Source organism: Artemia sp. Qi Xiang Cuo, chromosome 12 (genome assembly GCF_049724085.1).
Source record: "Artemia sp. Qi Xiang Cuo chromosome 12, ASM4972408v1, whole genome shotgun sequence".
Taxonomy (NCBI): Eukaryota; Metazoa; Arthropoda; class Branchiopoda; order Anostraca; family Artemiidae; genus Artemia; species Artemia sp. Qi Xiang Cuo.
This window is the reverse complement of record NC_142805.1, coordinates 16,684,128-16,711,735: the sequence shown is the minus strand read 5'-3', so window position 1 is coordinate 16,711,735 and position 27,608 is coordinate 16,684,128. Positions and strand designations below refer to the sequence as shown.

The following is a 27,608-nucleotide window of genomic DNA, read 5'->3' as shown; positions in this document are numbered from 1 at the left end:
GTTTTAGGGCTTGAATTTGTTCTTTAATTTTATGTGACAATACCTGTTACTGTTTGTTTAATTGCAGAAAAGGTGGTCATGTTTTTTTCTAGTTGTCTTATCAACTATGACCTTCTAGGGATTGCTAGCTAGGCAAAGACATACAAATTTGCTAAAGGTTTTGTCTGGAAACGACTCTCTTAAATTTTGATTTAAGAGAGGGAACAAGGGTAAACCGAAAGATCATGTGTATCCAGTCATTGAAATAACAAAGGGAGATTCACTAGCGACCCCTTCCTAATGCACTAGTGCTCAAAGCCTCACTTACATTGTGAACGAATGGTAAAGATTTCAATGTTTCTGAGCAAAATTATCACCACAGAGGTGACTAAGAGCAAACAATTTTAGAAAGAATAATATTTCAGGCTAAAAAAATTACATATATAATTCAAGTTTTTTTTTTGTGATGCTCGTTTTTTGAGAAGTGAAGAGATGATATTTGTTAAAGTTATAATATTATAATGTATGGTTTAGAATGCTGCTTTGTATGGCATTATTTGGCTTAAAAATACTTTTTGTTATTGTAAAAAAAAACTTAAATATTTAATACTTATACTTATCACACAAATCTTCAAGCACTATCTGTATGCTACTCTCACTATATCCAGGAGCAAGACATTAAACAAACCCTGCAACATAAGTTAATAAAAACAAATTAACTTTTACGCAACTCTGTTAAGCAGCCCCTGGATAAGATTGTCAATAAGGCTTTTTCATAACAAATTTATCAAATTACGAAGCAAACTCGGGCAGCCCTTTCCTTAAAATATTTGCTCATGCGCATATATTACACAATATCAACCTCTAAAGTTTTTACCAAATCAAGGAATGTTTCAGCCGATTAGCAAAAACACACCCCTAAGTTTTCCTAGTGTATTCAAACATATTATATTAAAAAAAAAAAAAAAAAAAAAAAAAAAAAAAAAAAAAAAAATTGCTCCTAAATTATGTAGCATTAAAGTTTATACTTTTAGTCAACTAACAATAGAAAGCATGCTGTTAAATAAAAGGCAAAAAGAAAAACACTATTAATAATACACTTATCAAAGATATATTTGCTGTCAAAACGTCTTCCGTTAAAACAAAATTACATGAAACAGGAAGTTTTTCTCTAGCACGAATTCTTTGATAAATTTGAACATGATCATTTAAACAAACATACAAAACATTTACACACTGACAAATACAAAGGCTTTTCCATCAGTATGACTCCTTTGATGAGATGATAACCCAGAATTTGAAGCAAAATGTTTCTCACATATCTCATATTCGAAAGGTTGAGTTCTTTGATGAAGAGATAAATATGAAGATAAAATTGAAAGGTTTTTCCCCCTTTCTTTTGTGTTGATGTAAATGTGAACTTAATATAAAACATTTCTTACATACATCACATTCGAAAGGCTTTTCTCCGGTATGAGTTCTCTGGTTATTAGATAAACTGTGACTAGAAGTAAAACATTCCTTGCATATACCACATTCAAAAGGTTTTTCTCAAGTATGACTTCTTTGATGAATAGATAATTTGGAACTTGAAGTGAAACATTTCTTATAAATATCACATTCATAAGGTTTTTCGCCAGTATGAGTTCTCTGATGGCGAGATAAATTGGTACTTGCAGTAAAACGTTTCTCACATACATCACATTTGAAAGGTTTTTCTCCAGTATGAGTTCTTTGATGAAGAAATAGGTCGGCGTGTCGGTAGAAGGTTTTCTCACACACACTACATTCAAAAGGTTTCTCTCCAGTATGAGTTCTTTGATGACGAGATAAATCGGCACTTTTAGTAAAATGTTTCTTACATATATCACATTCGAAAGGTCTTATTCCAGTATGAAAAACCTCCTGTTTTGCCACATCAGTTACAGAAAATACATAAATGTGATTTGGCGACTCATTTTGACAATTCAAATCTATTTCGTTTTTTAGACATATTCTCGTAAGACCTGGCATGCTATCTAATCCACATTCTTGTTCCCTGATATCCACACCGGAGGATGCTGCAACAGGGAGAACTATAATAATAAATATTCACTCAAAATAAATCCCTAAGACTTGGATTTCTGTAGCCCATTTTTATTTTGTAAACACCTCAGCTTTTATAGTTTATAATCTTACACAGTTAGATTTTCTATCTGGAAAACAACTATGCTGAACAAAATGGCTATCTCAAAATTTTGATTAGCTGCGTTGGGGGGACTGATTGGCGTGGGGGGGGGGCTAGGGGCCCTCCAATCACATTATACTATTAAAAATGGCACTAGCCACTCCAAGTTGCAATCGAATTAGCCCTTTTAGAATTTTATACGATAACTACTTTGATACGAAGAGCACTGGTATGGAGAGAGAAAAAAAAACACATTGTGCCCACATTGTTCTTTACTTAGGCAGCGCTAGCGCGCTGCCTATGATACAAATTTTACTTGAATAACTTTTTCTCATTTATAATTTAGCCAGAATCAAATACAATTAAGTTTACAAAAGTTAGATTAAAAAGATATTATCAGTTATAGGAGAAAATAAATTATTGTTAACTGAAACTTTTCATTCCAAAAGAGTGAATAAATGTATACATGCGTAAAAAAATGCGCAATAAATGCGTAATACCTATAAGATAAAATAAAACAAACAATAATCCAGGACAGAACAGTGTAAAACCTGCATTTCTCATCGTTTTTACCCTAGCAGAACATTATTTATTATTTATTTATAATTATTAATAGTTATTTAATTATTTATAGCAAAATAAACCAAATAAGCGTAAATTAAGTGTTCACAGACGGGACTTCTGAGCGTTTAGAACTAACATCCAACTTTCCATATCTTTATATGAGAGGGACGGGTCGCAAGGACACCCTTTTCAGAAAGGAAGAAACAATTTGACACTGTTTTTTTTACGATTTACACATAAATTTAAAGAATCCTGTTTCAGAATTGTTCCCCTTTTGGGACTCTAAAAATAGAATAGAGATCCGAGAACCCCCTGCTCCACTACACATACCATTTGCACCAGCATATACCTACTTGTATCCCTACATATACCTACAACCCCTAAATATACCATTTGCACCTGTAACCTTTTAAACTGAAATCAAACAATCTATTACAAAATTAAAAGCTGAAATGTGTTTGCTAAGGAAAGGCTCTAGGATAAAAAATAATGAGTAAATCAGTTTAGAAAATTCTCTTAAGATTAAAAGAATTTTGAGCACGGTCAAACAACATGTAAAAATTTTTAGATCACAATAAAATAAATAGACATGGATCATGACAACAGACTAACCCAATAGCCAGCGACACCAGGACTCGAACCCTCATCTTCTTTTAATCTATGAAAAACAAAAATACGTATGATTTTATTCAATCCACAAATACTTAAAAAAGAATCAATAAATTTATTTAATTATTTTTTTTACATGAACCAAAAATACAAAATAAAATCGAATATACACAGATCACACTTCTTCCATACTGGTTCAAATAGTAAATAAAAAAATAATCACTGTATATTAACTCTTGTTGGACCTACGGATGACGATAGACATAACGAAACATAAAAAAAAGATCGTGGGCACGCTGATGAAATCACTCGTTACGAATAAAGTTGAAATTTCTGAGACTCATGGTGTTCAATTTTCAATTAGTAAAAGCTCTTTCGCTTTGGAATTGTTCATTCCTGGACATATAGAAAGTCATTGGTGCTTAAGTTATGATTTATTAATGGTAAAGTAAAGGTCAGCTCATTAGCGTTATTTGGACCGATAAACAGTTTGTTAGAACTCTGATCGGTTTGTTAGAACTAGTGGCTCTAAACATCGACAAGGGAGTAGTTTTCAGGTTTTTGGGTGTCAGTACCAGATAACAAGCGAAAATTTTGATTGGATGTGTTCGGGGGGAAAGGTGGACGTGAGAGGGGGGTTAGTTGTCCTCCAATCAGTTTCGACTATTAAAAAGAGCAATAGCCCTTTGAATTCCCAATCGAATGCACTATTTTTGAAGTTTTTACGACAAAGCTTTCAATAAAAACCTTATCGTCCAACCCTTGCCCTAAGGGCTCTGAGGGGGCGGGGTGGTCATCCTCAAAGACCTAATTTCCATAGCTCACTTCTAAGTTGAACAAAATGTTTACCTCAAAATTTTTATTGGATGTGTTTGGATAAATGATCGGCGTTAGGGAGGGGTTATGTGACTTTCAATCACTTTCGACTATCAAAAATGGCACGAGCCCTTTCAACTATCTATTGAAGGAGCCCTTTTCAAGCTTCTACGACAAAGCTTTCAAAGAAAACCAAAGACGCCCCCGGGGCAAAACTTATAACACTTGCCTTGAAGACGGTGGGGGGACTGTCCTGCTCACAGATATAATTTCCAGAAATTTCAACTACGTTGAACAAAATGTCTATCTAAAAATTTTGATTGAACGTGTTGGGGGAAATGGTGAGCGTGGAAGAGTTGTTAGTTGCCTTCCAATCACTTTCGACGATTAAAAGGGGCACTAGCCATTTCAATTTCCAATCGAATGAGAACATTTTGAAGTTTCCACAACACCGATTTATATTAAAAACCTTATCGGCCCCCCGGGAATAAATAAAACCCCCCACCGTGTGTAATGTTGGGGGGGGGGGGGGTTTAAACCTCAAATACATTATTAACGGAAATTAAACACCAGTTTAAAAAACTGGCTATATCAAAATTACGATGGGATTTGTTTGCAGATAGAGGTGGGCGTGAGATGGGGTTTAGTTGCACTCCAATTACTTTCGACTATTGAAAACGGCACTAGCCTTTTGAATTTCCAATCGAAAGAGCCTTTTTGGAAGTTTCTACGACAACGCTTTCAATAAAAACCTTATATGCCCCCTTGGCTTAACTTAAAACCCTTGCCCTGAGGGGGGTGGGGGAGTGTTCTCCTAAAAATCCTAATTCATATCTAGAAATCAACTACGCTGAATAAAATGGCTATCTGAAAATTATTATTTGATGTGTCTCGGGAAATAATGGGCGTGGAAGGTGTTAGTTTCCTTCCGATCACTTTCAACTTAATAGTCGAAAGTGACTATTAAGTGCACAAGCCACTTCAATTTCCAATGAATGACCCCTTTTCAAAGTTTCTACGACAACTTTTTCGATAAAAAGTGCCCTCGTCAAGGAAAAAAATAAAAAATAATACCGTGTGCCAACATCGTTACTATATGCCCCTGGGCATTAGTGAAAGCCCTTGTCCTGAGGGCTGATGTAGAGTGTCCGCATCAAAAAAATACTTTATATCATCAAATCAACGCCACTGAACAAATTGACTCTCTCAAAATTTTTATTGGTTGTTTTTAAGTAACCGGGGGGGGTGGAAGGGGTATTCGATGAATTCCTATCACTATTTAATATTACAAATATAATGAGCCACTCCAGTTTCCAATTGAATGAGCCCTTTTTCAAAGTTTCTACGACAACTTTTTCGATAAAAAGGACCCTGGTCTAAAGAAAAAAATTTATTAATAATACATTGGGCCAAAATCGTTATTATATGCCCCCAGGGCAGAACTTAGAACCCTTGCCCTGAGGGCTGATGGGGAGTGTCCTCCTCAAAAACATAATTGATATCTGGAAATCAAACACACAAAACAAAATGGCAATCTCAAAATTTTTATTGGATGTGTGTGGGGAAATGCTGGGCGTGGAAGAGGTGTTAGTTGCCTTCTAATCACTTTCGACTATTAAAAAAGGTACTAGCCGTTCCAATTTCCAATCGAATGAGCCCTTTTCCAAGTTACGACGACAACTCCTTCGATAGGAAGTGCCCTTTTATGGAAAAAGAAAAAAAAAATAAATAAACAATGCATGGTGCAAACCTTTTTCTTTTATTTAATTTTTTATGTGCCGCTTTTTTTTTTTCTTTTAAATCGTGATTTTCATATTAACATTAATTTTAAATGGGGTTATTATTTTTATAATAATTTAAATTCTTAACTATTGTTTGTTTGTTTGTTATGATTAGTAATTTCTAGTTGTTTTGAGTTTGAATTAAGTTAGGTTTCTATTTTTTCTGATCTTAAGTTTAATATGGAAAGGACTTTTCTTTAGATAAGTTATTTTTTTGAAAGTATTTTTTTTTAATTAATTATATCAAACTAATATGAAAGACCTTCGTATTTTGGGAAGTAGAAGTTAAACATGCATTCCTTTTCTCAATAACATTTACTATATGTAAATAATTAACAAATTACCTAGCTTACATCAATTGTCCGGACGCATCGGGGAGAGGGGCCATCCCAAATGGCATAATTACTGAACCTTTCAACAATGCTGAAAAATTAATGTCTCAAAACTTTGTTTGGATATTTTTTTTATAATATTATGAGATTGACTATTAAAATTACTTTGACTCTTATAAAGTGCACTAAAACTTACAATCAAATGAGACTCATTTGATATTTATACGCCCAACAAGACGATAAAAAAAAACTTCTATACGCAAGAACATAGCTTAAAGCCGCCTGCCCCAGTGCTCTGGGTGGCTGTGTCAAACCTGGAGCCAGTGTTATATGGTACTTAGACTATTTGAAACAAAATAACCATCACACAATTTCAATCACACCCGTTTTGTAAAAAGAGGGATAGTTGGGGGGTGAGGGGCTAGTTGATCTTCATTATTTTTGACTCTTTAAAGGCACCTAGAACTTCCAATTTCAACCAAATGGGCCACCTCTAAAGTTTACACAACCATTCCTTTCATAAAAATCTTAGATACCTCGTGGACATAACTTACAATCCTCGTCCCACTCCCTTGTGGTTTGCATCAACCCCAAAAACCTTGTTATATGATCTTTGGACTATTTTGAATAAATTGACTGTCTCAAAATATATATTGGATGCATCTCGGGAAAACACGAAGTGTGTGTGAGTGTGAGGGAGGGGGGCTAGCTGCGCTCTGGTCACTTTAACTCTTAAAAAGGGCATTAGAACTTCTGATTACAAATCCCATGAGTCCCTTCCAAAGCACATACAACCCCCCTTTTCTCAAAAATCTTATATGCCCCAAGGGCATAACTTAAACCCCGTGTCCGGAGCGCTATAGGGGGGGGGTGGAGTTCCTTCTCCCCACAGGTGCCCGCCCCTAGACTTACGATGAAAAATTCCCCTATCCACCTGGGAGGGGAGGTGGGGGGGGGAGGGAGGGGAGTCCGGGGGGGGGCGGGGCGGGACGGGTGGTCCTCAAATCGATTTTGACTCTTAAAACGGCATTAGAACGTATACTTTCAAATGATCCTCATCTTAAGTTTATACGAACGCCCAGTCCATAAAACTCTACATGATCCTTAGGCATAACTTACAACCCGATCCACAGGGCACTGGGGAGTTGTTTCAACCCCAAAAGCATCACTATTAAAATCACAATTTTCATAAGATGCGTTTGGTGAAAAGAGGGGTTGTCTGGCTAGTTCCCTTCCTTCACTCTGACTCTTAAGAGGGAACTAGAACTTTCAATTTTCAACCAAATGAGCCTCCTTTAAAGTTAAACAACCACTCCTTCGTTAAAAAACTTAAATGTCCCGGCGCATGACATACAACCCTCTCTCTCAGACTCTGGTTGTTTGTATCGACCCCAAAAAACCTGGTTATATGATCTTTGGATTATTTTGAATAAAATGACTCTCGAAATTTCTATTGGATGAAAATCGGGAAAACACAACGTGCGTGTGTGTGTGTAGCTGTCCTTTGATCACTTTGACCCTTAAAAAAGAACACTAGAAATTCTGATTACCAAAGATATTCTGTATACAAAATATAACATAGCCTAACAACCAAAATATTTGCTAAATATTTATTAGAATATAACTACAATGAAATTTTTCACTGAGCCTACGCTTATTGTATCAGTGTACAAACATACATCAAATGTTTCCTGTCTGATATTTTATATCTAAATTATCGAGTGTGTAATGGATCACAGATGTGTACATCCAAAACCTTACCTCCCCCCCATGTGTGTCCAAGGCGCACCAACCCGGACGGCTGACCGGGTGAGGACTATGACAAAAAGTTCTAATTTAGAAATCATTAGCTACCCAACAAGTATTGCATATCAAGCAGGTTGTGTCAACGAACTGTAAGTCAGGACCGACCCGACTCAAGGGTAATCAACACTCGAGACAATGGGTTTTTGATACCAATAAATATTACAAAAGAATCAGATGTCAATGCTGATTTCAAATATATAACTTTCATCAAGTTTAGTGCTATCAATCAACAGTTACGCGCCTGAGAAAATTTGGCTGATTTTCAAAACGAGGGGGAAAGGCCCCCTAAGTTTGAAAATCACACCATCATATTCAGCGTATTAGAAAACCCTACTATATGGGTTTCAAGCTCCTCTCTACAAAAATGTGGAATTTTACATTTTTTGCCGGAAGAAAGATCACGGATGCGTGTTTATTTGTTTTTTTTTCCAGGGATGATCGTATCGGCCTAGTGGTCCTAGAATATCGTAGGAGGGCTCATTGAAACGGAAATTAAAAGTTCTAGTTCCCTTTTTAAGTGACCAAAAAAAATGGAGGGCAACTAGGCCCCCTCCCACGCTTATTTTTTTCCCCAAGTCACCCGATCAAAATTTTGAGACAGCCATTTTGTTCAGCATGGTCAAATATATGATAAATATGTTTTTTAGTGTGAATTAATACCCCGATGGTCCCAGAGTGTGGGATAAAAGTTATTAACTTTACCAAATTTTAAAATAGTGTTTTGTTTTTTGGTAATCATAAATATTTTTTTTGTAGGTATTTTTTTCGGTTAGGGGGTGGTATGGTGGGGTCGGTGGCTATGTGGGAGGATCTGTTCATGATGTTACTTCTTATGGGGGACGGGAAATTGCCATGAAGGGAGCGTCGGACTTGACAGCATTATTTATTGGTTATTTGGAAGTATACAACCATTTTCAGGAAGTATTTTTTCTGGGGGGGGGGAGCCAGAGGAGGGGTTACTCTGGAGAAGATGTCCGTGGATGATGTTTCTTTGGGGTAAGAGACATTTCTATGAAGGGGGAGCCGGATTTCCGAGCATTAGAAATTAAATCGATCATTAGACGATCAGAAATTACATAAAAAAAACAAGTTTTTTCAACTGAAATGTAAGAAGGAATATTAGAACTTAAAACGAACAGAAATTATAACGTATGTGAGGGGGTTCTCACCCAAGTCAATACCTCGCTCTTTACGCTACATTTTTTTCTAGTGCTTTAAACAGATCTCTCTATTCTAATTAAACTGCCTGTGTGATTCAGGAGTTTGTGAATCAAATTTTTTTTAAATTTTAAAATAAAGAGCGTGGTATTCACTAAGGGGAGAACCCCTTCATATACGTAATAACATATACGTAATAAAAAAACAATAAAAAACAAGCGATACAGCTCAATAGTAATCGAAACTTTTAAAACGGAATTTTGATGTCAATAAATGTATCAAAAGAATGTGTTTATAATGCTGATCCTAGATATATAAATTTTATTAAGTTTAGTATTACTCATCAAAGGCTACAGCCTGAAAAATTCTCGATTTTTAAAGAGGGAACACCTACAAGTGAAAGAATTTAATGAAAATCACACCGTCAGAATTCAGCGTATCAGAAAACCCTATTACATAGGTTTCAAGCTCATATCTGGAAAAATCTGCAACTTTGTATTTTTGGCCAGAAGAAACATATACAAATATAGAAGTTAGTAAAGACATAAATTTAACAAAATAAAATTAAAATTTTTATGAAAATAAAAGCTTAATTAACTAAAAAACGATCAAAAATTAAATAAAAAAAACAAGTTTTTTAAACTGAAAGTATGGAGCGACATTAAAACTTAAAACGAACAGAAATTAGTCCGTATATGAAAGGGGCTTTCCCCTCCTCAACACCTCGCTCTTTACACTAAAGTTTGACTCTGTCTCACAACTTTATTTTTTAAAACAATAAAAAACTTTAGCGTAAAGAGCAAGGCGTTGAGGAGGGGAAAGCCCCTTTCATATACGGAATAATTTCTGTTCGTTTTAAGTTTTAATATCGCTCCTTACTTTCAGTTTAAAAAACTTGTTTTTTTTATTTAATATCTAAATGAAACAGTTCATCAAACAGTTCGTGGTAACGAACTGTAAGTAAGGAGCGACCCGGCTCAATGGTAACCAAAACTCTAGAAAACGGGTTTTTTGATACCAATAGATATATCAAAAGAATCAGATTTCAATGCTGATTTCACATATATAACTTTCATCAAGTTTAGGGCTACCCATCAAAAGTTACGCGCCTGAGAAAATTTGGCCGATTTTCAAAAAAAGGGGGAAAGACCCTCTAAAAATATAGAACCTTAATGAAAATCACACCATCATATTCAGCGTATCAGAGAACCCTACTGTAGAGGTTTCAATCTCCTATCTACAAAAAATTGGAATTTTACATTTTTTTCCAGAAGAAAGATCACGGATGCGTGTTTATTTGTTTGTTTGTTTGTTTGTTTTTTTTCCCCAGGGGTGATCGTATCGACCCAGTGATCCTAGAATACCTTGAGAAGGTCATTCGGATGGAAATTTAAAGTTATATTTCACCTTTAAAATGACCAAAAAAATAGATGACAACTAGGCCCCCTCCTACGCTCATGGTTTTCTCGAAGTCACCCGAACAAAATTTTGAGACAGCCATTTTGTTCAACATGGTCTAAAATATGATAAAAATGTCTTTTAGAGTGACTTAATTCCCCGAAGTTCCCAGAAGGAGGGCTAAAACTTATGAACTTGACCCAATGTTAACATATAGTATTGGTTATTGGGAAGTATACAGAAGTTTTCAGGAGGTTTTTTTTTCTGGTAGTGGGAGGGAAGGATGGGTCAGTGGTTATGTTGGAGGATCTGTTCATGAAGGAAGTTTTCATGGGGGAAGGGAAATTGCCATGAAGGGTCGCCGGACTTGCCAGCATTATTTATTGGTTATTGGGAAGTATACAACCATTTTCAGGAAGGATTTTTTCTGGAGGGGGGGGCTAGAGGAGGGGTTACTCTGGAGAATATTTCCATGGAGGATGTTTCTTTGGGGTAAGGGACATTTCTATGAAGGGGGCACCGGATTTCTAAGCATTATTTAAAAAACGATCAGAAATTAAATAAAAAAAAAAGTTTTTTCAACTGAAATGTAAGAAGGAATATTAGAAGTTAAAACGAACAGAAATTATAAAGTGTATGATTGGGTTCTCCCCCCAGAACAAAACAACCTCTTTAACCTAAAGATTTTTTTTCTTCTTTAAAAATTTCTAAATATTAGATATAAAAGGAATTTTTTTTTAATGGGTTTTTTTATAAAATATTTTTTTAACTTTTAACGTAAATAGCGTGGTATTGACTAAGGGGAGAACCCCCTCATATACGTAATAACATATACGTAATAAAAAAAAACAATAAAAAAACAAGCGATACGGCTCAATAGTAATCGAAACTTTTAAAAACGGAATTTTGATGTCAATAAATGTATCAAAAGAATGTGTTTATAATGCTGATTCTAAATATATAAATTTTATTAAGTTTAGTATTACTCATCAAAGGCTAAGAGCCTGAGAAAATTTACTCGATTTTTTAAAGAGGGGGGAAACATCCCCTACAAGTGAAAGAATTTTAATGAAAATCACACCGTCAGATTCAGCGTATCAGAAAACCCTATGACATAGGTTTCAAGCTCATATCTGCAAAAATCTGCAACTTTGCATTTTTGCCAAAAGAAAAATATACAAATATAGAAGTTAGTTACGTAAGTTAATTTGTAAAGACATCCATTTAGCAAAAGAAAAGTAAAATTTTTATGCAAATAAAAGCTGCATTAACTAAAAAACGATCAGAAATTAAATAAAAAAAACAACAAGTTTTTTAAACTGAAAGTAAGGAGCGACATTAAAACTTAAAACGAACATAAATTATTCCGTATATGAAAGGGGCTGCCCCCTCCTCAACACCTCGCTCTTTGCGCTAAAGTTAGACTCTGTCTCTCAACTTTATTTTTTAAAACAATAAAAAACTTTAGCGTAAAGAGCGAGGCGTTGAGGAGGGGACAGCCCCTTTCATATACGGAATAATTTCTGTTCGTTTTAAGTTTTAATGTCACTCCTTACTTTCAGTTTAAAAAACTTGTTTTTTTTATTTAATCCATAGAAAATGCAACAAAGCAAGACACTATTTTACCGGGGAAATCCCGAAAGTGCAAGCACACTGCTGCTAATCAGGTTTGAATTTCTCAAACAGGTTACGCAGGCTTTGTTATCAAAACATCTGCGCTTTGGATTTTGTTTTGTTTCCAACATGAATTCAATACTTGGCTGTGTCTTAGTGTAAAAATATCGTTTTATACATTTTGGATAGAAGTCAGGCGATGTGAAATGATAAAACTTATTAAAGGGTTTTTTCCGCCGTCCAACAGATAACTGTTAGCTAACAGTTTTCCAAACCATCGCTTTTCCACCGTTCAACTAAAAATTGTTATCTAATATTGTTAGAGGATTTATCTAACAAATCAAATACTTGTTGAAAGAAATTGTTGGGGAATTTAAAGCAAAATATTCAAAAATAAGCAAGATGGGTACTTTTAATGCTCACAAAATTGAGGACTGCTGCTATTTTTTTTTTCCTTTCCCCTTTTAGTTTATTAGAAATATCTTTTCTGGTAATCTCATTGAAAAAAAAATCAATTCTTACGTTTAAAAAATATGAAAACAACGAGATTGTCACGTAGTCATAGCAATTTGATACGATCAAAAATCTAATGATTTCACTTATGAAATCAAATTGTATTTTTTACTAGGTTGATCCACTTCCTTCATAAATGGGATAATTTATGCAAATGCAATAAACAGTTACTTTAGGAAAGATTAAGCATTGGTATTTTAATTTTTGCCTCAATTCAATGTACGTTGCCAGTTAATAAAATGTTTTGTGCCTTTGTTTCACTTGCTGGCATTAATAGCTATATTTTTTTCTGTAAGATATGAACGCTTTGAAATATTCTATTAATTGAATTTCAAAGCTTTGGTGTCAGTTGGGTATTATCAAGCTGAAATAAACTCAGAGCAACACTATCTTGGTCAGAATTTTTCTTTGAATTTCCTGCCCAATATCATGTTTCTGCGAATTGAGCTAACTGTTTCTGTTAGCTAACAATTCTGTTTCCGCCGTCGAAACAAATTTTTGTTAGCTAACAATTGGACGGCAGAAAAACCCCTTATAGTGTATTCACTTTATTCCTAACTGAATAATATGATTTGGTAGATATTTACCAAAAAAATTAAAATCATAATAATTCTCGCTTCTTCTGGTAAAATTTTGCTTTAGCTACTTCTGGATATTTTGGAACAGGGGTGGATCCAGGATTTTTTTTGGGGGGGGGGGGTTGGAGGCGCAAAATAGGTTCATCCGAACATGCGTTATGAACGAGTTTAATTAACGCAAACTTGAGTCAATGAAGTAAAATACACTACTTTAGACTACCTCCATGGGCACCCATAGACTGAATTTTTTTTTGGAGGGGGGGGGCTTAACTGGTCGAATCGGCAATTTCAGTGCTATAATAGATAATTTTTGGGGTAAAATTCTACTTTAGTTGCTTTTGGAAAGGGGTTGTATTAGGAAAATGATACTTTCAGGGATGGATCTGCATCCTAAGGTAAGTCCTGGAAAGGTAATTTGAAGTAACTACCTCCACTCCTCCCCCCTCTATCTAATGGTAAAATACTGCACATTACTAGTTGTTTTAGCTCACATTTCATCCTATATTACTATCAAATCACTGCTTACCTCACACAACTGCAGATTTTAACCTTGTTCATTAAAGTATATTCCGAAATCCTTTTTTCATTTTCACATTCATCTCTTTAAACTTACTTACTATCTAGCTGACTCTTATGGAACCCGTTTGTGATGTCACAACTTGCGTGTTTGAGCAAAGGTATGAGGCCCAAATTGATTCCTTGAACTTAAGCAGAAGATCTATTTTGTAAGGTTTCAGTTTTATACAAAAAACCGGCTAAAGGTTATCTAAGCCTATTGCCTAGGTAGGCGTTTTAAAACATCTTCCAAGTAGATCACACAGGCCCTGGATTTAATCCTGAAAGTTTAATTTACCTTACTCAACTAGGCTACTTACCAAGAACTCAAAAAGCCCCTCAACTAGACTCCACATCACCACCCTTCAAAACTGGATAACTCTGCTTAGTTGTGACTTGGAACACCATCTCTTGAAGCCATCGTTATATTTTGACAAGGCAAAACATGGACACTATATCCAATACACCCAGATAAGAAAAGAATACTCAATTCTATCAGTTTTCTGTTTTTGACACAAAATGAGCTCCCAACAATTTTTTAGTTACGTAATGTTCAAACAGTCACTACTTGGTTATTTTTGGCTAAAAAATTGGGATCAGCAACAATGCATCAAGATACATCTGATTTTCTCTAAAATGTAGCCATATTGGCTTTTATGTGATAAAATTAAGTTAAATGGCAGCTAATATTATATTGACAAAACTATGTTCCAATAGTCAAAAATTCTTTTCTGACATAGTGGAATACCAGACCAACTAATAATGTTCCTTCAGCCAAATTCAAATGTAGATATTGGCTTTTATTATGAGATTCATTTCTTTTAAGAGTATTTTGTGGTAACCTTGTGGAAATTTTTGACAGACAGCAACAGGCCCTATCAAAATATAGGCGAATCTGCCAAAACTTCACTGAACATGTACAACAGATGATAAACAACTGGTGTCGAAATTCAAGGGTCCTCTGACAAAAACATAGTTGTCAAATTTATGTGTACTTTATCAACAACAAGAGATTTTAATGATTATTATTTGTTTTTTTCATATTTCACATTAAAAATATTTAAAAAAGTTGTTTTTTTAATCTTAGCTTTAATGACTTGATGCTAGATTGTCCCATCATTTCAGAAAGTGCCACTTGACCTCATGCCAAGTTCATATTTTTAAGCATTTGACTTGGTTGATCACAACACCCTAATTCATTTATCACTGATTAAATTAGAAGTAGACCCTCTCTTAGTAAATTTTATAGATGTTTTCTTTCAAATTGATCCCAAGTTGTAAAATACAAAATATTCTCTCTGGAATTCTCATCCCTAATAAGTGTGAAATTTCTCAAGGAACCGTGCTAGGACCACTCTTATATGTAGTATTGATTAATGAAATTAGTGAGATCTCCTCAAAGGTGTTAATATGTATATGACCTACTAATCCTTAAAATATGTCATAGAACTATCAAAAATGACCACATTAAAATCCTACCATGTTTTGGACAAAGCTAAGAATTTACATACGAAAGTAAATTGCACTAAGTCAAACTAAATGACAATAAACTTGTTAAAATTCATGAAATCCACTCCCATTTTCTTAGACCCTATCCCACCGAAAATACTTATAATAGTTTAGGGGCTCTACACTTGAATTTTTGGTTTTCAATCTATTTTTCATTGGCTTAAGTTTTTGAAAATGCAATTCCTATCATTTCAACAAAACTTTAAGCCATTTCAAAAGGTGTTTTTCTACACTTATGAAACAAATTTATAGACCTTTAATACCTTATAAAATTGTGTTTGAGCAAAGGTATGAGGCCCAAATTGATTCCTTGAACTTCAGCAGAAGATCTATTTTGCAAGGTTTCAGTTTTATACAAAAACCGGCAAAAGGTTATCAAAGCCTAAGCCTATTGCCTAGGTAGGCACTTCAAAACATCTTCCAAGGAGATCACAAAGGCCCTGGATTTAATCCTGAAAGTTTAATTTACCTAACTCAACTAGGCTACTTACCAAGAACGCAAAAAGCCCCTCAACTAGACTCCACATAACCACCCTTCAAAACTGGATAACTCTGCTTAGTTTTGACTTGGAACACCATCTCTTGAAGCCATCGTTATATTTTGACAATGCAAAATATGGACACTATATCCAATACACCCAGACGAGAAAAGAATACTCAATTCAATCAGTTTTCTGTTTTTGACACAAAATGAGCTCCCAACAATTTTTTAGCTATGTAATGTTCAAATAGTCACTACTTGGTTATTTTTTGGCTAAAAAATTGGGATCAGCAACAATGCATCAAGATACATCTGATTTTTCTAAAATGTAGCCATATTGGCTTTTATGTGATAAAATTAAGTTAAATGGCAGCTAATATTATATTGACAAAACTATGTTCCAATAGTCAAAAATTCTTTTCTGACATAGTGGAATACCAGACCAACTAATAATGTTCCTTCAGCCAAATTCAAATGTAGATATTGGCTTTTATTATGAGATTCATTTCTTTTAAGAGTATTTTGTGGTAACCTTGTGGAAATTTTTGACAGACAGCAACAGGCCCTATCAAAATATAGGCGAATCTGCCAAAACTTCACTGAACATGTACAACAGATGATAAACAACTGGTGTCGAAATTCAAGGGTCCTCTGACAAAAACATAGTTGTCAAATTTATGGGTACTTTATCAACAACAAGAGATTTTAATGATTGGAATTCCATTAGCATGGAATTCCTCAAGGAGCCTTGTTAGGACCACTCTTATATGTAGTATTGATTAATGAAATTAGTGAGATCTCCTCAAAGGTGTTAATATGTATATGACCTACTAATCCTTGAAATATGTCATAGAACTATCAAAAATGACCACATTAAAATACTACCATGTTTTGGACAAAGCTAAGAATTTACATACGAAAGTAAATTTCACTAAGTCAAACTAAATGACAATAAACTTGTAAAAATTCATGAATTCCACTCCCATTTTCTTAGACCCTATCCCACCGAAAATACTAACAAAACATGTTAAACTCCTTGGAGTCACAAACTTCAAATAATCTTAAGTAGGACAAGCATATTTCAAGGAGATGCATATTTAGGTAAAAATGCTTCATTTTAAAAGATCAGAGTTTTGTACCTTTTTCTGATAAAAACTTCAAATTTCTAATCGAACATATATATTTTTAAATTTTTTTCATACATACTGAAACCCTTTTCAAACAAAGTCTTAAAATTAAGCCTTCCAGGGTGTAAAAAGTGTTGTTTTTTTTTTACCAAAACTGTCAAATCATTGGTACCTTTACCCTAATGGTAAATTTGTAGTTGACAACATAATTTAGCTTGGATGGAATACATCACTTGGTGCCTTATTTTATTTAAAGATATGCAAATACATTTCCTAAATTTTGAAAAAACAAAAATTGATATGGCTTGAAATTCTTTAGAAATAAAAGGAATTGAATCTTCAGAACTAAACCCAGGGAAAAATAAACAGATAACTGAAAATTAAGGTAATTTTTTTTTAGTCAATATTTCATACATATTTAAATTGCTGTAAAGTAGACAAATTTCTATGACTTAGAAATCAGAAGAGGGTTAACATAGACATTTGGCAATACTGTCCCAGAGTATGTTTTAGGCCCTGGATTCATTACTAAATGTTTCATTTTTCTAACCTAACCCCTATCCAACATAGCAAAAATTAGCTAAACTAGAAATTTACCAAGGGCTCAAATTGTAATTTCCAATATAAATTTACAACAATACCAGGTCATAAGAAGACATGTTAAGAAGACAATTCTTACTTCATAATATGTAAAATAATCCTAGTTAACATATTTTTTACAAAATTGGGAAAAATAAACAGATTTGACTGCATATATCTGTTTTCCAAATATTCTATATATGAATGTTAAATATCGTCACTGCTATCAACTAAACAGATATAAATAGGCTAATATTGATAAATTTAGGTTAAGTTAGGTTAGATTAGCTAGATGGCTATTAGTTATTTGTTTTAAAACAATTTTCAAGATTTGGAAAATTGACATAAATATTTGAAAATGTGATTAAAACAAGGAAAATAGTGAGGATAAAGGTTCTCCCCCAAGATAATTTGTTATTTAGGATCATTATGCATATTATGAAGTAAGAATTGTTTTCTTAACATGTCTCCTTATGACCTGGAGTGGTGGTAAATTTATGCTTAATTTCCCTTAGAAGTGATTATTGAATTATGGAAGAGCATAAGAAAAGGCATCAAGTAACAAATTCACTTTTATCCTAGGTCTAGCTAAATTATGTTGTCACCTCTAAATTTACCTTACCAATATGTGGGCTAGGGATTTGATTAAAGGAAGGAGAAGTTGCAAGTAGGGTCAGGGAGAGGTTAAGGGACCATGATATCCAGGTGTGGCATGTGAATGAAGCCTGATCACTGGAGTTATATGCAAAGGCTAAGGAGCAGCAGGGAGAAAAATTGTATTTTAAGGCAGGGCTTCAAAAGAGGCAGCTAAAGCTTATTATTTGCATTAGGTCAGATGGGTTACCACTCTGTGAGAGAAGGAAGTATCTAGGAAGGGTTAGGCAATCTTCTTGTTCTTAATTTTGTCCCATATGCGGGAAAGAGGAAGATTTGGTTCATTTTGTGGGGAAATGTAGTGAATTGATAGATTTAACAAAAGAACTGTTCGAGGTTGAGGTTTGGGAGAGAAATGAGAGAATAAATTTATAAGCAAGGAAAGATATGGGAGGTATAAAGTGACTCAGAAGGTTCCTGACAATGGGTATAGAACATAGAGAAAGGTTTGTTGATGATTAGGGATGAGGGTGATAGTTCACTAGCCTAGATTATACTTGTGTGTCAATTGAAGTTTGTATGAAAGTGTCTTTGTTTTTTTGTAACCACAGCCCTTTGGGCTTTTGAGTCAATATATTCTATTCTATGGTAAATTGATAATGCCTTCTAAGAGTAAATTTTCAGTCCTGGATTCATTCCTGAAAGTTTCATTTATCTAACTTGAAGTTTTATTTATCTAGCCTATAAGCCAATAAACATCACCTCTGCAGTTGGGAAGCTTCTAAAAGGAATTGTTAACATTGCAATCTTGAAACACTTAGATTTTAAGTTTAAGTTAGTTAACTTAAGTTAGATTTTAAGTTAGTTAACTTAAAAGTGTGTATATAATTATAATATTAGCTTAGGCTACTAGTTGGCTAATTAAGGCTTAAATGTATATAATGGTGATATCTAATAGACAACTGCTTGGCTAATTTAAAGATTCCTTATTATTAGCCACCTAGTAGGCTAGACATTTTTTCCCCATATATAATGTTTTGATAAGTTTTTTTTTCTCTATAGACTATATAAACTGTACTATTTTCTACCAATTATTTTTCCATTTGTCCATATTTCAATAGTCCTTCAAGCTGTCCTTCAAGCTTAAAAAAAATAAAATTTTTTTAAGATTTTGAACTTGCAGGCAAAATATATTTTGCCTGCCATCTGTAATATTCTTACCTTTCTGTAAGGTAATATGAAGCTATATCTGTAAGGTAATATGATATATGAAGCTATATCTTCATAGTGAAAGGAATTCTAAAAGGAATTGTTAACATTGCAATCTTGAAACACTTAAAAAGCAATAAATTATTCTCATTGTGTCAAGATGGCTTTAAGTCTGGTTAGACAGTTGAAACAAACATGATTGATTCTTACAATTATGTCAGGTATCATCTTGTTGACATTATAGTACTGAAGGTGATGATGTAGTGACGTATGACATGACAGACATCATAATAGATGTGTAGAAAGTCTCGATGTTTATTTATTTGAAATAGAAACCCAGGTCACCTAGAACAGAAAGGTAAGAATATTACATCCTTTCTCCTTTCCAAACTAGCGAGCTGGTACAAAACATAATGAACAAATTCCACTTTTAAATTCTAATCACACTGCCACAATACATTACTATATTTCTTTATGAGGAGGCGCTAGGCTCGCTCCCCTTTTTTTTTTTTTTTTTTTTTTTTTTTTTTTTTTTTAATGTTCACTTAAATTTTGAAACAGGGGGGTGGTGGTATTCCTTTAATTCACGGATTACCATTTCACAGGTTAAGCCTCTGGACTGGATTCACAGCGCGACCGGTACGGGTTATGTAGGGGGTATCATGGAGTTCTGTATGGGTCACGTGACTGGTGCTTGGTACAGGTATGGGCCTGTTAAATGTTGGGCTATGAACACAAGTGAAGGGTTTCAGACGGTTTTCATCTGGTGTTCTAGGGACGGGGGTAGGCATTGTTTCTGATAGACTCAGTGGTGTGGTTGGAGTATCTGTATGGGGAATCTCTTCAGTTGTGGTGGCGTCTGGTGACTGAGGTTGCTGACAGACTATCTTTATGTGGCGCCTGTTCCTTCTGTAGGTTGCTCCGTCGTTTGTCTCGACTATGTAGGATCTGGGATTCACATCTGCTCTTGTGACAATGCCCGCCTGCCAGAGTTTACCGTGGATTTGGGCCTGTACAGGTTGTCCAATTTGTAGGGGTTTCAGTTGCTTTGACTGTCGATCATAGTACTTGCTCTGGCGTGACTGTTGCTTCATTCGATTCTGTCGAAATTGCTTGTGGTTAATGGTCTTTGGTGCAAGCAATTCTTTGGTGCATGGGATTATTGATCTGAGATTTCTGCTCATTAGCAATTGTGATGGAGAGGCCAGACCATCAACTGGGGTGTTCCTGTACTCTAGCAACACCAGCTCAAAATCATTTCCAGCAATATCGGTTTTACTCAGGATATCTTTGGCCGTGTGTACGGACCTTTCTGTCAATCCGTTTGATTGGGGGAAATGTGGTGAGGATGTGGTGTGGGATATTTCCCAATCCGATATGAATTTTTGGAAGACGGATGATGTAAATTGTGGGCCGTTGTCGTTAATGAGCATACGAGGATTTCCATAATGAGCAACGTGCTTTTTCAGGTATGTTAGTTTTTGGTTAGAATATGTACTGCTTCCAAATCTATCTATTTCGAAAATTCGACTGTAATAGTTGACCGTAATGAGGAAGTATTCTCTGTTTTTTTAAAAGAGGTCCCAACCAATTTTTTCCCATGGTAAGTCAGGGATGTCATGTGGCCTCAAGGGCTCTTTCTGGTTAGAGTTTTGGAGTCTGGTGCATGCATAGCAGTGTTTGATATATTCCTCAATATCTTTTGTCATCCTTGGCCAAAAAATGACTGAGCGAGCACGCTGTTTGGTTTTTTCGATACCCAGATGCGATGCATGTATGCAGTTGAGGATATCTTTGCGGGAGTTTTTGGGTATGACCAGGCGATCTCCTTTTAGTATAATTTTGTCTATGACCGTTAGGTCATGCCGGACATTCCAGAATGGGGTGAGAATTGCTGGGAGGTTTCTTCTGGATGCTGGCCAACCACTTCTGATTGTCTGAGCCAGTTCAACTAAGCGGGTGTCAGCTGCTGTCTCTACTTTGAGCTTTTTTAGTCTGTCATTGCTGAGTGGTTAGATTGACATAACAGAAAGTGCATATGATTCGATATCTTGTCGCATCTCTCTATCCTCTTTGGTGATATGCATACATGAAAGGGCATTAGCGGTTGAAATCTCTTTGCCTGGGTGGAATGTTATGGCGAAGTCGTATGGTTGGATTCTCAGTAGGATCTGCTGGAGTCTCGGTGACGACTTTGATATTGGGCAATTCAGGATCACTTGGAGAGGCTTGTGATCCGATATGATTATGAACTTCTGGCCATAGAGGTATTGGTGGTAGTGTATGCAGCCGAAGAGAATAGCGTATAGTTCTTTTTCTATCTGTGAGTAGTTCTGCTTGGTGCTGTTCAAAGAGCGTGATGCAAAGGAGATTGACGTCCCATTTTGAATAAGGGTGGTTCCTAGGCCAAACTTTGAAGCGTCGACTTGTAGTTTGATGTTCCCTGCTTTTGGATCAAAAAATGTCAATGAGCTGCAAATGGATTCTTTGATGTTTTTCAATGCTATATCGTGTTGTGGCTCCGACTTGAGCTGTTGCTGTTTTTCCAGGTTACCTAGGGGCTGATTTAGTGATGCTAGATTGGGAATGTACCTTGCAAGGTAGTTCATCCTTAGAAGTATGGTCTACAGTTCATCCTTGGTAGATGGGGGTCTCATTTCTTTCAGTGCACGGACCTTCCGTGGGTTTGGGTGGATACCACCTTTTGATATTATGTGTCCAAAGTATGGTATGCTGTTGCACCCGAACACACATTTTTTTTAGGTTGAATTTCACAGTCCTTTCGCTTGCTCTGATTAGTGCACTGCGAACATTTGCGTCGTGCTCCTCTATGGTTTCCCCAGATATAATGATGTCATCGACTATGGCGGAAAAACCTTTAATGCCTTTAAATGCCTCTTCGATGCAGCGTTGAAATTCATCCTGTGCTGAAATAAACTGAAACGGCATGCGTTTAAACCTCTGTTGGCTGGGTGGAGTGTTAAATGTTGTTAGATGAGATGATTCGTTGTCAAGGATGAGAAACCAATATCCGTGCCAGGTATCCAGCTTGGTGAAAAATTTAGCACCGGAGTGTTTTAGTATTACTTCGTCAAATGTGGGCATTGGGTGGTGGGGTCTTTTGATGGCCTTGTTCAGGTCCTGTGGGTCAATGCAGACCCAGAGGCTTTTGTCAGGCTTTTCGACCACAACTGCAGCATTTACCCAATCTGTGGGGTAAGTAACCTTTTTGAAGACTCCAAGTGCCTCCATCCTGTCTAGTTCCTTCTTGAACCTGTTTTAGAGAGATATTGGGATGCGTCTGGCTGGTACAGCCTTAGGTTTGGTTCCTTCTTTGAGTGTTATGTGACACTCACCTTCGAGCTGTCCTATACCTTGAAATACGTCTTTGAATTCCTTGATGAATGGGTTTGGTTTTGTCACAGTAAGTATCAGCTTAATTAATTTTAGTTTCTTGCTGGTTTCGAAGCCTAGGATTGGGACGGGGGCGTCTTTCACTATGAAGATATAGCTTCATATATCATATTACCTTACAGATATAGCTTCATATTACCTTACAGAAAGGTAAGAATATTACAGATGGCAGGCAAAATATATGTTGACTGCAAGTTAAAAATCTTAAAAAATTTTTTTTTATTTTTTTTAAGCTTGAAGGACTCTTGAAATATGGACAAATGGAAAAATAATTGGTAGAAAATAGTACAGTTTATATAGTCTATAGAGAAAAAAAACTTATCAAAACATTATATATGGGGAAAAAATGTCTAGCCTACTAGGTGGCTAATATGAAATATATAAGTAATCTTTAAATTAGCCAAGCAGTTGTCTATTAGATATCACCATTATATACATTTAAGCCTTAATTAGCCAACTAGTAGCCTAAGCTAATATTATAATTATATACACACTTTTAAGTTAACTAACTTAAAATCTAACTTAAGTTAACTAACTTAAACTTAAAATCTAAGTGTTTCAAGATTGCATTGTTAACAAGTCCTTTTAGAAGCTTCCCAACTGCAGAGGTGATGTTTATTGGCTTATAGGCTAGATAAATAAAACTTCAAGTTAGATAAATGAAACTTTCAGGAATGAATCCAGGACTGAAAATTTACTCTTAGAAGGCATTATCAATTTACCATAGAATAGAATATATTGAATCAGAAGCCCAAAGGGTTGTGGTTACAAAACAACAAAGACACTTTCATACGAACTTCAATTGACACACAAGTATAGCCTAATCTAGGCTAGTGACCTATCACCCTCATCCCTAATCATCAACAAACCTTTCTCTATGTTCTATACCCATTGTCAGGAACCTTCTGAGTCACTTTATACCTCCCCTATCTTTCCTTGCTAATAAATTTATTATCTCATCTCTCTCCCAAACCTCACCCCCAAACAATTCTTTTCTTAAATCTATCAATTCACTACACTTCCCCTCAAAATGAACAAAATCTTCCTCTTTCCCACACATAGGACAAAAGTAAGGACCAGAAACTTGCCTGACCCCTCCTAGATACTTCCTTCTCTCACAGAGTGGTAACCCATCTGACCTAATGCAAATAATAAGCTTGAGCTGCCTCTTTTGAAGCCCTGCCTTAAAATACAATTTTTCTCCCTGCTGCTCCTTAGCCTTTGCATATAACTCCAGTAATCAGGTTTCATTCACTTGCACATGCCACACCTGGATATCATGATCCCTTAACCTCTCCCTGACCCTACTTGCAACTTCTCCTTCCTTTAATCAAATCCCTAGCCCACATATTGGTAAGGTAAATTTAGAGGTGACAACATAATTTAGCTAGACCTAGGATAAAAGTGAATTTGTTACTTGATGCCTTTTCTTATGCTCTTCCATAATTCAATAATCACTTCTAAGGGAAATTAAGTATAAATTTACCACCACTCCAGGTCATAAGGAGACATGTTAAGAAAACAATTCTTACTTCATAATATGCATAATGATCCTAAATAACAAATTATCTTGGGTGAGAACCTTTATCCTCACTATTTTACTTGTTTTAATCACATTTTCAAATATTTATGTCAATTTTCCAAATCTTTAAAATTGTTTTAAAAAAAATACCCAATAGCCATCTAGCTAATCTAACCTAACTTAACCTAAATTTATCAATATTAGCCTATTTATATCTGTTTAGTTGATAGCAGTGACGATATTTAACATTCATATATAGAATATTTGGAAACAGATATATGCAGTCAAATCTGTTTATTTTTCCCAATTTTGTAAAAAAAAAATGTACAACAGTGAAAGAAGTGATGAAAATGGTTCTCCCCCTGGAAAACATGTTAACTAGGATTATTATGCATATTATGAAGTAAGAATTGTATTCTTAACATGTCTTCTTATGACCTGAAATTGTTGTAAATTTATATTAGAAATTACGATTTGAGCCCTTGGTAAAGTCATAGAAATTTGTCTTATTTACAGCAATTTCAATACGTATGAAATATTGACTAAAAAAAAAAATACCTTAATTTTCAGTTATCTGTTTCTTTTTCCCTGGGTTTAATTCTGAAGATTCAATTCCTTTTATTTCAGAAGAATTTCAAGCCATATCAATTTTTGTTTTTTCAAAATTTAGGAAATGTATTTGCATATCTTTAAAACCTTATAAAATGTTCCGACTATATGGCCACCTGTATTTCTGTTTATCTATTTTAAAGTGTTTTAAATGTCAGTGGCTTTTTTGTGGAATTGTTTTGTTTTTTTTTTTATTGAGCACCTTTACTGAATGTATCTATTGATAAAATTTTTGCAGCAATTCTTGTCTCTTATTACAAATTGTAATAAAATATGGAACTTTTCTTCCAGAAATTAATGTTTTTTTAAGCTTAATTATTCGTTTTTGTTTTTTTTTAGAATAAGAAATTATTTATTTAGTAAAATCAATCTTTTTTATCAGGATTCTGGTTTACTTTATTTTTCGTAATGCGTGTTTTTGAGAAGCATTGCTTTCTTGAAGGTATTAAAGGAATGTCCAAAACCAATGAGCCAAAACCAAAGTCCAATGAGCAAAGTTTTGAAGCTGAAAACAGTTTATTATTTTGCAACAGATTGACAGATATTTGAACAGATTATTTTACATATTATGAAGTAAGAATTGTCTTCTTAACATGTCTTCTTATGACCTGAAATTGCTGTAAATTTATATTGGAAATTACGATTTGAGCCCTTGGTAAATTTCTAGTTTAGCTAATTTTTGCTATGTTGGAAAGGGGTTAGGTTATAAAAATGAAACATTTAGTAATGAACCCAGGGCCTAAAACATACTCTGGGACAGTATTGCCAAATGTCTATGTTAACCCTCTTCTGATTTCTAAGTCATATAAATTTGTCTACTTTACAGCAATTTAAATATATATTAAATATTGACTAAAAAAAAAAAAACCTTAATTTTCAGTTATCTGTTTATTTTTCCCTGGGTTTAATTCTGAAGATTCAATTCCTTTTATTTAAAAAGAATTTCAAGCCATATCAATTTTTGTTTTTTAAAAATTTAGGAAATGTATTTGCATATCTTTAAAACCTTATAAAATGTTCGACTATATGGCCACCTGTATTTCTGTTGATCTATTTTAAAGTGTTTTAAATGTCAGTGGCTTTTTTGTGGAATTGTTTTGTTGTTTTTTTTTTTCTATTGAGCACCTTTACTGAATGTATCTATTGATAAAATTTTTGCAGCAATTCTTGTCTCTTATTACAAATTGTAATAAAATATGGAACTTTTCTTCCAGAAATTAATGTTTTTTTAAGCTTAATTATTCGTTTTTGTTTTTTTTTAGAATAAGAAATTATTTATTTAGTAAAATCAATCTTTTTTATCAGGATTCTGGTTTACTTTATTTTTCGTAATGCGTGTTTTTGAGAAGCATTGCTTTCTTGAAGGTATTAAAGGAATGTCCAAAACCAATGAGCCAAAACCAAAGTCCAATGAGCAAAGTTTTGAAGCTGAAAACAGTTTTATTGTACTTTATTTGTGCAGAAGATCTATTTTGCAAGGTTTCACTTTTATAGCAGAAAGGTTTTTAAAGGTCATCAAAGGTCAGGGCCATCTAGAGAGAGAATGAGTGGAGGTAGGTACTTCAAAATACCTTCCCAGGACATACTTTAGTCTTTAGACCTATCCCTGAAAGTTATATTTTTGTAACCCCTGTCCAAGATAGCAAAAAATAGCTAAACTAAAATTTTACCAAGCCCTTAATGGGCTCAAAACAGCTTATAGTCATCAAAAGTATCAAAATGTGCTTCAGTGAGAAAAATTGCCATTTGAGACAACCCAGGAATAGTAATTATTATTTTCATTAGTTTTCATAATAAAATGACATTATGAAAACAAATTTGCAGAAATAAAAAAAGCTAGAAATCCCACAAGAATGAGTTCAATTTTGCTTTGATGTCATCTTTGAAGTGTTTGGGGCTCTTTTTTAAAATTCTTGCAAATTTGTTTCCAAAATAACATTTTAATAATAAGATTAAGGAAAATAGTAATTACCGTTCTTTAATAAGCTACAAACAGCAATATTTTTTCACTAGCCAGTTTTTCTTAGAAACACTTATTCCAACTTTTTGTTTCTATGGGCTGTTTTTAGCCCTTTGAGGGCTGAACAAGTAATTTCCCCCAGAAGCAATTACTGACTTATGAAAGAGCATAAAATAAGGCACCAAGAGATTTATACCATCCAATCTAAATTATATTATCAACTAAAAATTTAAAATTAGGGTAAAGGTACCAATTATTTTACATTTTTCGTAAAAAAAAAAAAAACGCTTTTTACACCCTGGAAGGCTTAATTTAAAGACTTTTTGTTTGAAAAGGGTTTCAGTATGTATGAAAAACATCTAAAAATATAACTGTTTGATTAGAAATTTGAAGTTTTTATCAGAAAAAGGTACAAAACTCTGATCTTTTAAAATGAAGCATTTTTACCTAAATATGAATCTCCTTAAAATATGCATGTCCTACTTAAGGTTATTTGAAGTTTGTGACTCCAAGGAGTTTAACATGTTTTGTTAGTATTTTTGGTGGGATAGGGTCTAAGAAAATGGGAGTGGAATTCAGGAATTTTTACAAGTTTATTGTCATTTAGTTTGACTTAGTGCAATTTACTTTCGTATGTAAATTCTTAGCTTTGTCCAAAACATGGTAGGATTTTAATGTGGTCATTTTTGATAGTTCTATGACATATTTTAAGGATTAGCAGGTAATATAAATAT

General features: G+C 34.3%; 2 protein-coding genes across 8 annotated transcripts in view; one reads left to right on the top strand and one right to left on the bottom strand.

The window, feature by feature from the left end:
• The window catches only part of LOC148945837 (E3 ubiquitin-protein ligase NRDP1-like), a 198,427-nt gene that overhangs the window by 152,490 nt on the left and 18,329 nt on the right, over positions 1-27,608 (top strand). The window lies entirely within an intron of this gene.
• Positions 1,075-19,774, bottom strand: LOC148945838 (uncharacterized). 3 transcript variants are annotated; one of them, XM_089098098.1, is made up of 2 exons: positions 19,580-19,774; positions 1,075-2,039 (listed from the first exon to the last, which is right to left on the bottom strand). In XM_089098098.1, the coding sequence occupies exon 2, from the start codon at positions 1,990-1,992 to the stop codon at positions 1,531-1,533; it is 462 nt and encodes a 153-aa protein (XP_088954224.1). In that variant the 5' UTR covers positions 1,993-2,039; positions 19,580-19,774; the 3' UTR covers positions 1,075-1,530. The 3 variants fall into 3 exon arrangements, with proteins under 3 accessions (XP_088954224.1, XP_088954222.1, XP_088954223.1); XM_089098096.1 differs by lacking the exon at positions 19,580-19,774 and adding an exon at positions 19,249-19,325; XM_089098097.1 differs by lacking the exon at positions 19,580-19,774 and adding an exon at positions 19,239-19,306.